We start from the raw sequence: 14281 nt of genomic DNA on the forward strand, positions 1-14281 counted from the left end.
TTCATCCTAGGGGAGACTTTTCTGTCACATAGAACACCAGACACCTTGCGGCAACCGTTCCAACTTGCTTGGAACAGTTTCTTCACTTCTTTACCACACTCACCATTGCTTTGGATTGTTGGCCCCAAGTATTTGAAGTCGTCCACTCTCGCTATCTCTTCTCCCTGTCGCCTCACTCTTCCCCCTCGACCCCTCTCATTCACGCACGTATATTCTGTGCTCCGATAATCTTGACACAGGACACCACAGAGATGCATACGCACAAAGATTATGTTCCGCTGCCGATTTCAAAATCTCGTATGTTCACACCTGATCTCACAAAAATAAAGAGAGATCAGCAGACATTTCAAGGTATACGCCGGAGTTACTTGAAGATTCCAGAGACAGGCGGCAGGACAAGTGTCGTCAAAAACAGACTTGCTTCTGTAAATACTTCTTGCCTACTAGGGAACCCACTTTTATACAAGATACGACATCGGGCAGGACATATTTAGTTTTTAGTTTGATGTTTAGGTTTTTTGGAGGGCAACAATCTGTCCATATCACAATTCAATTCACACAAGTGTTTTGGTCAGAAATATTGAACACCTCCCTGATTTGAACCTAAAACTGACCAATCTACTCTGAACACATCCCAGACCTACTGTAAGAACAATCCAATAGCATACCTTTATAAGACATATGACTGGCGTTTGATACACTTGGTCGGGAAGGGGTTGCAATTGGGACAAAACAGCTCAATCGTCTTTATGTATGTAGATGCAGGATTTTGCAGGTGTGTCATTGTGAGAAAATACCTGGATGCAGGCCATGGCAGCAATACGCAGACGGTTGGTTGAGTTCCCAGTCTTGGCCAGCAGGTTGGGCCAAGTGTTCTCCAAACAGTGGGTAACCTCAACTCGGCCCAGACCCGGAATCAGCTGGCCCAAGAGGAAGAACAGCAACTTCAAGCAGGCTTGGAAAACCTAAGTTGAGACGGGGGACGTTCCGCTTATTTCGATTTGGTGAGTTGTAAGCCTTTTGCAAGCAGGGTCTAGCGGTACTTGTATTTGCTAAAAAAAAAAAGCCAACATAAGTATTTGATCCTGACAGCAAAATGGCAGCAACGGTAATTCTCAAGGAATAAGCAGATTTTATTCACACTACTTGTTCATTTGTGTTTACTATATATTACAAGGGCTCAAGACAGCTTCAAGCATTTAAAAACCTTAGATGTAATTATATGATTTTACACAAAATCAAATATTTATATATAACCTCTCTTTAGGCACATAAATGCTAAGACCTTAATGGAGACTGTATGCAGGAATGTATTTATGTAAATGTTGGTTCAGGTTAAAAAAAAAAAAAAATAACGTTGCTCTATACTTGAGAGAAATATTACAAGGCTATCGTTGTAATGTGTTTTTTTTCTTTTTAGGAGGAGGAAGCAAGTTCTGGGAGAGGAGGCTGGGGACACCATATACAGGGAGAACACTGTTTCATGTGTGTGAGTGCTTTTGCTTCAAAACCAGAATCTGAGCTTCTGCTTGTAGCAGAGAAAATTCTTCGACCAATGACTGTTGATGCATATTCAGGAAACCTCAATGAGGTGGAGATATACTGGTAGAATCCTTGGTGCAATTTAACAAAAACAAAAAACAAAAGTCAGAAGGAGGAAGAATAAGTTACAGGTGAAACTTTCTCCAGGAGAGCCCTTTTGACCAAGAAGACTGCAGCTCTTATCATGTTTCTCAGCTCATCTTTGGGAGTCGTTGGCTGTACATCCAAAAGCTTCTTGTGCACTGCCAGGAGTGCGTCCTCTCGATTTGACCAGGATTTAGAATACGCACTTGCTACCTGGAAAACAGTATTCAAGGAAGGAAAATTATTAAACGCTTGCATGCTTTTCTCAAGCCACATACACAGTAACAATCCTTTAATGAACTATTTAGTGACTTTTGTGCTGCACAGTTTTCCCCTTTTTCCATCTCTTACCAGACTCTTGCCATAGACCTCGATTGCGAGGCCAGCCTCTCTCTGAACGTTTTCTGATAGGGGCTCTGGTTCTCCACCCACCTCAGGGCTAAGGGGGATACTTTGGGTGTCTAGTAGGAAAGAGTGGTCCATTGCAAGGCTCTGGGTGGCCCCCAGTGGCTGATCCTTTCTGGCGGGGGTTGGCTGCCTCTCATCATGAAGCACACTGCTGAACTAAAGAAAGAGATCTGTTTATATGGACTGCAGCACAAATACTTTAAACATTTTTAATCCTATTGGCTGTTCCGATGAAAGAGTCCTTCAAAATAAATAAATGAAAAAAAAATCGTAGAATCTTTCTTTCAGGAATTATAAAAAAGCAGTAATTTTCCAGCCATGCAACAATATTTTGGTCCAGCATAACCGTAAGCAGTATTTTAGTGACTCATCCATCATTAATAACAATGGTGAACTTTCTTTTGCACGTCTCCAACTGTTAAGAATGTTAAAACGGGAACTAAGACATTGGGTCAATAAATATTTTAAAGGCGAGCTAGACTAGGTTCTTGAAACGGATTTTGTTCAACCTACTGTCTGTTGCATGACACTGGCAAAAAAAAAAAAAATGCTTACGGTACTTACAGTATTTAAATAGTTAAAAGAGATTGTTCAACAATTAACATGATGATAGGTGACTGTCCCAACACCTGAGGCAAACTCAAGAACCATCCAGTACATCCTGCTCTGTTTTGCCCTCAGGGCAGCCGGTTTCCTCTTACCGGCTCATACATCAGTCTTGAGGCCACATTGGCAGCCGCCGGAGTTAGTCACTTGTTGCATACTTTTAATTAAAGCACGAAACTAAAACCCGCAGCTGGGGTGATCTCGGGAGCTGGTGAGTAAAGAAATAAAAAGAATCCTATCACCAATAATTTTCCAGCGTGCCTACTATATCAACAACACAGGGACTGAAAGGAGGTACTCGTCCAAAACCACAACTATTTAACAGTTCAACCAAAAGTACAACAGCGCTAAAGCCGATTGAAATGTTGGGCACTATGCAATATTTGGCAGATAGTTTTCATGAGTGGCCACCCATCTGCCACTGGTTTTGTTGTGTTTTAAAATTATTATCACAAGTGAATAACTTTGTAACAAAGCAGAAGTAACAGCCAATCCCAAACGCACATGGACATCACGCCGAAAAGGAAAGAAAAATTCCAGGTTTTACGAGTAACCAAGATCCAGCCAGCCGGCTGCAACACAGCACAGCCAACCCTACAAAATACAATCAAGGACTAAATATCTGTACACAGCGGAACCAGCATATATTTTGGCGGGTGGATTTGGGTTGGGCGGAAGGATCCGGGTATCCATTCAAGAACCTTTGGTTCAAAATAAAATAAATGGAAATTTTCAATGCAATTATAATGGGCCGCAGTTAGTGGTACAAAAGAATGAGTGCAAATTTGGATTACCATATTTTCCGCACTAGAAGGCGCACCTAAAAGCCTTTAATTTTCTCAAAACCCGATGGTGCGCCTTATATATGGATCAATATTGAGCCTTTAGTGCAGCTCCGTCCAATGGATGCATAACGTAACCCCAGCCTCTACTGTAGCGTCTATTCTATGCGCCTTACAATGCAGCGCACCTTATATATGAAAAAAGTTTTGAACGAGGCCATTCAATGAAGGTACGTCTTATAGTGCGGAAAATATAGTAACTTGTGAGTCTGCTTGAAAAAGTAAATCCTGAATCATATTTGCATTAGAATGAAAACTAATCAAAGTACATATTTCAGTCTGACAAGAGCTGCAATGCTTTCATTTACTTCTGCTGCCTTTTAAACTTACTGCACATACGCATGTACAGTACACTCATCTAGCCGTGGTTCCCAGAGATCAGTAGTCTCATGTACATCAGTACACTCCACCAAGACGGTAATCTTTGCAGAATAAAGTGTCCTATTGCCATGATTGCCCAGCGGCACAAAGGTTAATGACAGACTGGAATTGTGGCAGATGAATTGGATAAAGTTACGAAAGATTCATTCGACAGATAGTGACTTGATGATACCTAGCCAGCTTCCGTTAACTAGCAAATAAGTAGAACAGATGTTGTCATCTAGCGTGATTTACGCATTTCACAGTACCAAGAGAGCACAAAATAGACCACGGCTACTATTTGGCGAGAGATCCTGGTTAAAATCCCAAATTTTATATGGAAAAAAAAAGAATTTTGGAAGCAGGATTATTTTGATAAAGTCTGCAAAAAGAGGATCACAACTGGCTTGTTTTGCAACTCGCCCAGTAAAGACACAAAAAACGCCAAACCTCATCCATCACTGTAAAACTCACAAAGACAGATGAGCAAATATAACAGTTCAGACAGCTGGTCAAACATTACATTTCATAGACTGGTTTGAGACAATGAAAAATTATGTGACTGTGAACGTTTTAGTACTAGTGTTGTTTTGTTCGTGAATTAAAGGAGGCGGCACGGTGGCGTAGCTGTCGAGTGATGGCCTCAGAGTTTTGGAGTCTGAGGTTCAAACCCCAGCCTTGCCTGTGTAGAGTTTGCATGTTTTCCCCATGGCTGCGTGGGTTTTCTCCGGGCAGTCCGGCTTCCTCCCACAACCCAAAAATATGCATTGATTGGAGACTCTAAATTGCCCCTACGTGTGATTATGAGTGCAACTGTTGTCTGTCTCCATGGGCCCTGCGATTGGGTGGCAACCGGTTCAGGGTGTACCCCCCCCTCCTGCCCGATAACAGCTGGGATTGGCTCCAGCACTCCCGCGATCCTCATGAGGATGAATGCCTCAGAAAATGGATGGATGGATGAATGAAATGAACCAAATCATCTTGTGAAATGATTCATTCTTTTTGCTTGAGCGGCCGCGTCAGGCGTGAGATGAGCGAGTCGCCTGGGAGCGGAAGCGATTCTGTTGAAGCGTTCTATAACTCAGCTCGGAATATTCGCCGAATGACTAATGAGCGGCCAGCGTGCAGGCGGGGGCGGGACTGATTTGCGATTCGACAGCGATGTCACTCATTTCGGTGAATGACCAATGCGCAGCCAGCGTCAGGCAGCACCCGCCAGGCGAGGGAGGGACTTAAGTGGTGATTTGTTCAGTGAACTGGTGTACTGGAGCATTAACCCCACAAATATGGCAAACCTGGAAATGAATGACAAGTGGGCTACACGACACGAAATAAATTGCATTTAGTCATTATCTCATCCATGCCATACACACAATCTCTCTGTCCACGCACGTTACTGTATCCGTCACAAAGTTTCGCTCCACTACATATTTTATTAGTTGTCATTATATTCATTCATTCATCTTTTGTACCACTAGGATCGCGGGAGTGATAGCTCCTATCCCAGCTAACTTTTGGCAAGAGTCGGACTACACCTTGAACTGGTCACCAACCAATCGCAGGTCGCATACAAGCCGGGAACCATTCACACTCACACCTATCGGCAATTTAGTCTTCAATTAACATACCGAGCATGTTTTTGAGATGTGAGAGGAAACCAGAATACCAGAGAAAACCCACGGAGGCACGGGGAGAACATGCAAACTCCACACAGGCAACGTCGGATTTGAATCTAGGTCCTCAGAAGTGATGCACACACTCATCCACCGTGCAACCTTTTGAATTTTAATCTCCTGTTCTGCCTTTTCGCATTGAAATACAAATTATTTTTCAATGAGAAAAATGTTAAACCTCAAAAAGAGAAGGGCAACTAGGGTACCGCTCAGTGGATGTACCATACTGTATTTCCAAAACAGACATAGGAGAGAGCACCGTGGTGGACTTACATCGATTTCTTGGAGTGCAGATGAGGCACAAGATGTGTCAGGTGAGTTGCTCCGTTTAGGTAAATGTGCTTCAGAGTCCGACAGATGGCTCTGTGGAGTTCTGGAAAACACGTTCTCTTTCCTTTTAGAGTCAAAGAATTTGGCGGGGAATGAGGCCGGGGAGTAAAGAGGTGATGGAACCTCCTCGGATGGACATAATTGAGATGCACTTGTGATCTAAAGATGGGGAAAAAGCGTATAAGTTAGTGTATGTAAATAATGTGACCCCAAGTCCCCAATAAAACAACACAGCAAATTAAGTATCACAGTCTGTATTTGGGGACGGACCATTCCCATATCCAACAGGTTGTGTACTTCCAGTTGCTGGTAGACACTCCTTCGGTATTCATCCATTTCATCTTTCTTTTTCTTGGCAAGGTCATATTCCTTCTTTTCCATCGCACTTTGCCTTTCCACATCAAACCTTGCCAAATGCTCCCCAGCCTGTCCAGATAGAGTAGAGTTCTTGTCAGGGTGCGGAAAACGCAAACACGGATAGAGAAGTACTTAGTAGTTTTTGTTTTTTTTTTGGTCTTGAACCAGTCGTCTCTTGGTCTCCAAACTAAACCAACCCACGTCCTTACAAAGTGAGCTACTAAACTGCCCTATACTAGAGCAGTGATTCACAACTGCTCCGCGGGTCATTTGTTACCAGCCCCCACCCCTATCTCTACCCTAGTGCATCATGCGTACCCCCAAAATCGACACCAGAAATCAGGAAAACACTTCTTCCCATGAATAATCCCCCCCAAAAGACGGCAGTCACTGACATCGCTTCCAACCTCCACAGGACAGAAAAAATATACAGCCCATAACACAAGATGCAAGCCACTCACCACCGAAAAGAATCTGAAGGCCAAATTGGCTTTTCCGAAGTACAGATATGAGCCACAAAAGTTTTGGAACAATTTTTTTTATGCACTGATGAGACCAAGATTAACCTCAAGTATAGCGAGAGGAAGGATCTACCGGTACTTAAGATTTCAAAAACACGAGCTCATCGATGAATAATGTTGGTGGTAATGTCACGGCTTGGGCTTGCATGGCTGCCTCAGGAACGGGCTCACTATCTATACTTTATTGATGATGTATCTCATAATGGTACCAGTAGAAGTAATAATTTTGAAGTCTCCAGAACCATTTTGTCTGACAAATTACGGAAAAATGCATCCAAACTAATCGGGAGTGACCCAAACACACTGCCAACACAACAAAGGACTTCATGGGGTGGGGGTGGGGGGGTCTTAGGCTGGCCAAGTCAATCACCAGACCGTAACCTATTAGAGCATGCATTTCACTTCCTGAAGCAAGAGACTGAAGGGAGAAACTCCCAGAAACAACTACAGACTGAAAGAGGATGTAATGAAGACCTGGAAAAGGATTTCAAATGAAGAATGCAACAGTCTGGTTTGGTCAAAATGGTCGCAGGCATAATGTAGTTAATACAAATATGGTTTATGCCACCAAATATTAAATGTTATTCCCTTTAAGTAAATTTAACTTTTGCCTCACATTCATCTTTTGATTCAAATGTCTTCAGTGTATAACAAAAACAAAGGAATTGACCTTGCCGTACGACACTTTAAGGGCCGACTGTATGTTTGCGACCTGGACAAACGCAACCGAAGAATTGTGGAGAAATTCCACCTTTGGCAAAACAATACTCAATATACTTTTCTAAAGATTGAAGTACTTTTTGAGAGGACGGCATAAAGTTTGCCATTGATGACACGCAGCTTTCCGGTTGCCACGGCAACAGCTTTGACAGCAGTGCAGCTGACGCGGCAAGAGTGGCTGCTATCTGATCTCTCCAGAAAGCTGTGTGATTGAGTAAGTAGGCAGGAGAAGAGACACGTCCTGAGAACAGCCAATGCAGCTGTTGAGCTTATTAAGAATTCATGGTGACCATGGTAACGCTGTATACAAATGGGTTCAGTAACAGGAATCTGACCAATGTTTAACAAGACTGCTCAAAAAATGTTGAACAAAGTTTCTTTGGGGGGGGTGGTAGGGTCAAAGTGCAAAATCAGAGGCTAAATATTGTTGGGTGTTGGTTTAATTTTCTGGTATGGTCAAAGAATAAATCATTTATGCCAGGAGTCTCAAACTTAATTCACTTTGGGGCCGCTGGAGGCAGATTCTGGCTGAGCCTGGGCCCCAGCCTCGGCGCACAATTTAAATTATAGATTAAAAATATATAATCCTATCGTCTCAAATGTCTTTTTCATTTTTTAACACAAAATAAGTGCAAAGAAGGCATGTACAAAACTACTGATAAAACTCTCCATGGCAACACTTCTGTAATTTCCACTTATTGAAAAATGTTTCTCTGAGTGTGAGAGCCATACACCCCGTGATTGGTAGGTTCATCAGCTCCGCACACAACACTGTTAAAGTGCCAGTCAAATAAAACTTGAGGGCCGCACTAAATTTTATAGTAAGGTGGGGGCCACAAAGTATCATCTTGGACATCTAGGACTACTGATTTATGCACTGGGTAGCAAGTAAAAACGTTATTTTTATGGGCACAGAATCTATCGTACCTTTTGAAGATCGGCTATGGCCTGCTTCAGATACTTGGCCTGCTCGAATCTCTCCTGGTGAAGCATATCCTGCTTTTTTCCGTGCAGCTGGCGGATGATACGCGCGACTTCGGGGTCCTGGTACATGTCAAAAGCGAGGTCATCCAAGGGGCATGTGGAATCGTATTTTCTAGGTTCAAGAAAAAGACAAAGTGTTCAACGCCATATCGAGAAGATATGACAGCAACCTCAGCTACGTATATATCTATGCAAAATATAGATTCTATATTTAATTTCATTCATCCATTTTCTGAGCTGCTTATCCTCACGAGGGTCGTGGGACTGCTGGAGGACCACAGACTGGGCCGTAGGGTCACCTTCCAACAAGACAATGACCCTTAGCACACAGCTAAAATAACGAAGGAGTGGGTTCAAAACAATGGCCCAGAATGAAGGAATGAATGGGCCAGTCAGAGCCCTGACTTAAACCCAATTGGGCATTTCTCGAGGGACTTGAAAATGGCTACCCATCAACATTAACCATCCAACCTGACAGAACTGGAGAGGATTTGAAAGGAGGAATAGCAGAGGAGTCACAAATCCAGGTGTGGAAAACTTGTTGAATTATTCCCCAAAAAAAGACTCATACTAATACTCAGCAAAGGGTCAGGAATGGTGCCGGAGATCGACAGACGGATCTGTGCAGTGTCTGCAGCGATGCGGATTTTGTATCGGTCCGTTGTGGTAAAGAAGAAGCTAAGTCGAAAGGCGAAGCTCTCAATTTACCAGTCGATCTACGTTCCTTCCCTCACCTATGGGCATGAGCTGTGGGTCATGACCGAAAGAACGAGATCCCGGATACAAGCGCCCGAAATGAGTTTCCTCCGCAGGGTGTCCGGACTCTCCCTGAGAGAACGCGTGAGAAGCTCCGGGAGGGGCTCAGTGTCGAGCCGCTGCTCCTCCGCATTGAGAGGGGCCAGATGAGTTGGGTGGATCATCTGATTCGGATGCCTCCCGGAGGCCTCCCTGGTGAGGTGTTCCGGGCACGTCCCACCCAAAAGAGACCCCGAGGACGACCCAGGACACGCCGGAGAGACTATGGCTTGGGAACAAATGGGGATCCCTCCGGAAGAGCTGGAAGAAGTGGCTGGGGAAAGGAAGTCTGGGTATCCCTGCTGAAGCTACTTCCCCCGTGACCTGACCCGGAAAAGTAGTGGATGGATGGATGGGCGGGCCATGATAGTCATGGCTGTGTGATATTTCAGTTTCTTATTTAATAAAGCTGCAAAAATGTCAACAATTACATATTTTTCTGTCACGATGGGGTGATTGGCGTACAGTGAGGAAAAAAAATGAACTTGTAAGATTTTATCAAACTGCTGCCATACGACAGTGAAAAATTTAAGGGCTTGGAATACCTTCCATACCCACTGCAAATACATACATTTTGAACTATTATCGACTCTTTCCATGCCTCCCCACTTGTTTCGAATGCAAGGATAAAAAGCTTCAGTGCACGGACGGTGTTATTGTCATGAGACAAAGAGGCCGAGGCTCACCCCGTGAGGGTCGCATCCAAAGCGGCTTCCAGCTGCGTGCCGTTGATGTAGTGTTCAATCAGCTGCTCTCTGCTCGGCTGGGGGTAAACAGATGGACAAATGACGCACACACGCATACACAAAGGATATTCTCGTTAACGCCGTTGTACCTGAACACGTTCGACGATAAAAAATTCATGAACTACTTCATATTTTATGTGAAGGTGAACTGAACAAAATCCATTTCTGCCCGATGAATGTAACTGACAACAGGCTCATTCTGGCGTCAAAAAAAAGTTTTTCCTCCCGAAAGTTCATTTTCATTTAACGGTGCCAGGTTTTGTTCGGAACTTCCGGGACAAACCCATCCGAACACACAATAAACGAGCCTTCTGATGTCGGCGGATGACTGCTGCAGATGGCAACCGACTCGGCGCCATCACGGCCCCCATTCGTAGGAGGCACATCGCAGCTGTGTGAGAATGCGAGGTACATTCAGGGACACTGCGTAAATGTGAGTGAATGTGTTCTCCTGTGGTTCTTTTGTAATGCAATACAAAAGTGTAATTATTATCTGTATTAGAATGGCTTTGTTAAAACTGGATGATCACACTGTCTATGGATATTATTTTGTTTTGTAATATAAGACTAGCTATGACAAAATATTCTGTTTTTATAGTGAGTCAGGGCGGCATGGTGGTTCAGCTGGTAAAGCGTTGGCCTCACAGTTCTGACGATCCGGATTCGATCCCGGCCCCACCTGTGTGGAGTTTGCCTGTTCTCCCCGTGCCTGCGTGGGTTTTCTCCGGGCACTCCGGTTTCCTCCCACATCGCAAAAACATGCCACATTAATTGGACACTCTAAAAAGTCGCCCATAGGTGTGTTTGGGAGTGCGGCTGTTTGTCTCGATGTGCCCTGCAATTGCCTGGCAACCAGTTCAGGGTGGAACCCGTCTCCTGCCCGTTGACAGCTGGGATAGGCTCCAGCACTCCCCGCGACCCTCGTGAGGATAAGCGGCAAAGAAAATGGAGGGATGGATAGTTGGTCAGTTGCTTGAAGAAAGCCTGGATAGGCTGCAGCACACCCGCGGCCCCAGTTAGATAGAAAATGTATGGATCGTCAGTCAGAACGGCCATAAATGCAAAATAATAAATGCCCTTTCACCCCCGTTCCTGTCATACTGTGTTGCTAAGCTCTGAGCTTTTTTAAAAAAAGACCATTCAAGCAACAAATTTTTCTTCACTCTTTTGAGGTTGTAGGGTGAAAGCTGCAGTTGGCTATTAGTGTGGACTTAATAAGTGCCAACAATGGGAAAATGAAACTGCCAGTATTTTGTACTGTGGCCTGGAAATGTAAATCAATATAACATATGAAAAACTTTGACATCCATCCATCCATTTTCTTCGCCGCATATCCTCACGAGGGTCGCGCGGAGTGCTGGAGCCTATCCCAGCCGTCAACAGGCAGGAGGCGGGGTACACCCTGAACTGGTTGCCAGCCAATCGCAGGGCACAACAAGACAAACAGCCGCACTCCCAAACATATCTATGGGCAATTTTTTAGAGTGTCCTATTAATGTTGCATGTTTTTGGGACGTCCGCTTCAACATGACTGGCTCCTGTATCGCAGGAAGGGTAGGCTACGCAGATATATCCCAAATATAATGGAAAAAAAACTAAGAAGTTGATGATGGTTGGCTTTAGGAGTAGGTTTGGGGTAAAGTCCGTTTAAGATGAGTTCAGTAAATGCCTCGACAGCAGGGCTCTGCAACCTTTTTGAGGCTGAAGGCTACTTCGTGAGCACCTTTTGCGGAAAATTTCAGACTCAGTTCATTACATGTACATCAAATATTTTTGTTTTAATTTATTGTAGTAAATGACATTACAGGTGTTTTAAAATTTTAATTCACGTAAGCAAGTCAGATTCAGCATTTAAAGCACAAATAATAGTAACAATTTGTGACCTGTGGTATTTTTAGAACATACCTGGCGGGCGCCTTATATGGTCCTCGCGGGCTACCATTCGCCCACGGGCACCGCGTTGGTGACCCCTCCTTCTACCATAAATAGAATCGTTATTTGGGATGGACATCGCGTTACATCAAGTGATATATTATTTTTGCACTCTCAGGACGCTGTAATTTTGAGGGTAAGAGCCTGTTAACAACATATTGAGAAATATGAACTAGTTCATTTTGGGAATGGTGAACTTCAATATTTTGAATTACGAACGGAACTCATCTTGGGTACAGAAAACGGGAAGTTTGAACTAGTCTGCATAGAAAACATATCCTCAACACTGCTTGTTAATATACAGGGAGTCTTCGGGTGAAGACGGTCTCGACCTACGACGTTTCTACTTTACAACGCCCGTTCCCTTCCGCCATTTTGTCGGGCTAATGCTTGTCTGTGTTTGTGCGCCAGGAGTATCTTTGCATTTTTCGCCCTCCTTTTCAGACATTATGGCCCCTAAGAAGAAAGCTGTGCCTTTTAGCAATGCTCCTGCGGCCAAAAGAAAATCCATGACCATGGAAACGAAGCTCAAGATCCTAAAAAGATTTGAGAAAGGAGAGACGCCAACATCACTGCGGCTTCAGTCGGTCGACCGTGGTGACAGTTATTAAAGAAAAAGCCCGTATTTTAGCACATGTGATGAAGGATTTCGTTCCTGTCGGATACAATGATCACAAAACGAGGTTCTTTGATACTTGTGGAGATGGAGAGGATTGAGGCCCAGGTTCCTTAGCAATAGCTAAGCACCGCCTCCCTTTCTTCTTCTTCTCCATCCATCTCTTAGCAGTAATGCTCAGTACATCCTCTTGTTTATTTCAATTTATTTGTTTCTATACAAAGTATTTTGATGTAAATTCTGACTTTTTAACGGTGGAATCCGACCTAAGTCGCAACTCCAGGAACGGCTCTCAGTTGTAGACCGAGGACTCCCTTTATAACACTATGAATGTCATCACTGACTTCAGAATAAATAAATACAATTTCATTGTAACACCATTAGAATTCAGGTTATAAATGTAGGCCAGGACTTCCGATAGGCCAGAATAATGATGTGAAATGACGCCAAACGAACTGATACAATGGCGACACGTTAATTACGGCTGCAAATCAACAAGATTGATGCTGCATTCATGACTAAATTGGCACGTTCCTCGCTGCTACGAATATGAATGTCGCTCCGGACGTGCAGCAAGAACCATGTGAACAGAATACGGGAGAACAGAAGAGTGCACGGTTTAAGCATACAATTGACCCCGTACAGGTGGGATCAGCGCTGAGGAAGAGGTGCTCAGTCAGATTTGCAAGAAAAACAATGCACCGACTGTTCGGCCGAACCTATGCGGGAATGTGCCGGTGTCTTTATGTACCGCTGAGTGTGTGCGTCTGTCGGAGGGGGCAAGTTATAAAGCCCTCTCCCTACCTCAGTAGTTATCTGTCTGCAGGCTTATTTGATTACACTGACTAACTGAAGGCCTCCTGTGGGATTACGTCCGAACTTCTCGCTGGATCTTGTTACGGCATTTTTGTCAGATCCAGCTTTCGAGCCTATACAGTAAATGGACAACACAACTACCTGATTTAGTCCTACGGGCTCAAAACGTGTTCCATCCATTTGATAACGTTTGTCGTCATAAGCCTCACAGGTGGAAACCTATGCTACCTGACTTTGGGGGAGAGCCAGGGTATACCGTGGACTAGTTGCCAATCAATCAAAGCGCACATGTAGACACCCATTCATACTCAAACCTATGGGCAATTTAGTCTTCAGTTAACCTACCATGCATGTTTATGGGAGATGGAAAGAAACCAAAGTCTGCGGCCAGAAAACATACCCAGACACTGGAGAACATGAATACACCACGGATGTCTAAGACAAGAGTCAAACCCAGAATCTCTTGATTGTGACGTCATTCCGACATGCAGCCCAAGTTAGGCTCAACTACAACTTCATGTTGAAATGATGTTTTTTTTTTTTTTCTTGAGACTAAAAATGTGGTTTGTCCAGGGTGCATCCCACATTTTGCCAAAAAGGATTGTTCAAATTGAATCAAGTTTCAATGGGAATCAGTGGCACAAAGAAATGAAAAATGAAAATAAAACCCATGATGATGTGATGCTGATTTTGTTGAGTATATACATTTTACATTAACAGTTCAAACAAAATCAGAGAAGCTGCTGTACAGCGAAACAGCACCACCTGCCGGCGTAACGATGAAGCCTCAAAAACTTTTGATACTTACAATGGTGTGAAAAGCGCTGCTATCCACGGGATCCCCCAGCACATTGAAGGCCACCAAAGCCACCTGAAATCCCAAATAAATGTCTGTGATGCGAGGACAACAAAATAATAAGAATAAGAAAATAATTACACAAATATTACC

General features: G+C 43.8%; 1 protein-coding gene across 2 annotated transcripts in view; it reads right to left on the minus strand.

Annotated features, from left to right (window-relative positions):
- The window catches only part of cep104 (centrosomal protein 104), a 37615-nt gene that overhangs the window by 21054 nt on the left and 2280 nt on the right, over positions 1-14281 (minus strand). For both annotated transcript variants that reach the window (XM_061845094.1, XM_061845103.1), the window contains exons 5-12: positions 14141-14203; positions 9909-9985; positions 8371-8539; positions 6116-6271; positions 5789-6004; positions 1978-2190; positions 1672-1839; positions 798-965 (exon numbers count right to left, since the gene is read on the minus strand). In XM_061845094.1, the coding sequence (XP_061701078.1) occupies positions 798-965; positions 1672-1839; positions 1978-2190; positions 5789-6004; positions 6116-6271; positions 8371-8539; positions 9909-9985; positions 14141-14203 (1230 nt within the window). The remainder of the gene's footprint in view (positions 1-797; positions 966-1671; positions 1840-1977; positions 2191-5788; positions 6005-6115; positions 6272-8370; positions 8540-9908; positions 9986-14140; positions 14204-14281) is intronic.

This window comes from Syngnathoides biaculeatus, chromosome 2 (genome assembly GCF_019802595.1).
Source record: "Syngnathoides biaculeatus isolate LvHL_M chromosome 2, ASM1980259v1, whole genome shotgun sequence".
In the NCBI taxonomy this organism is placed as follows: Eukaryota; Metazoa; Chordata; class Actinopteri; order Syngnathiformes; family Syngnathidae; genus Syngnathoides; species Syngnathoides biaculeatus.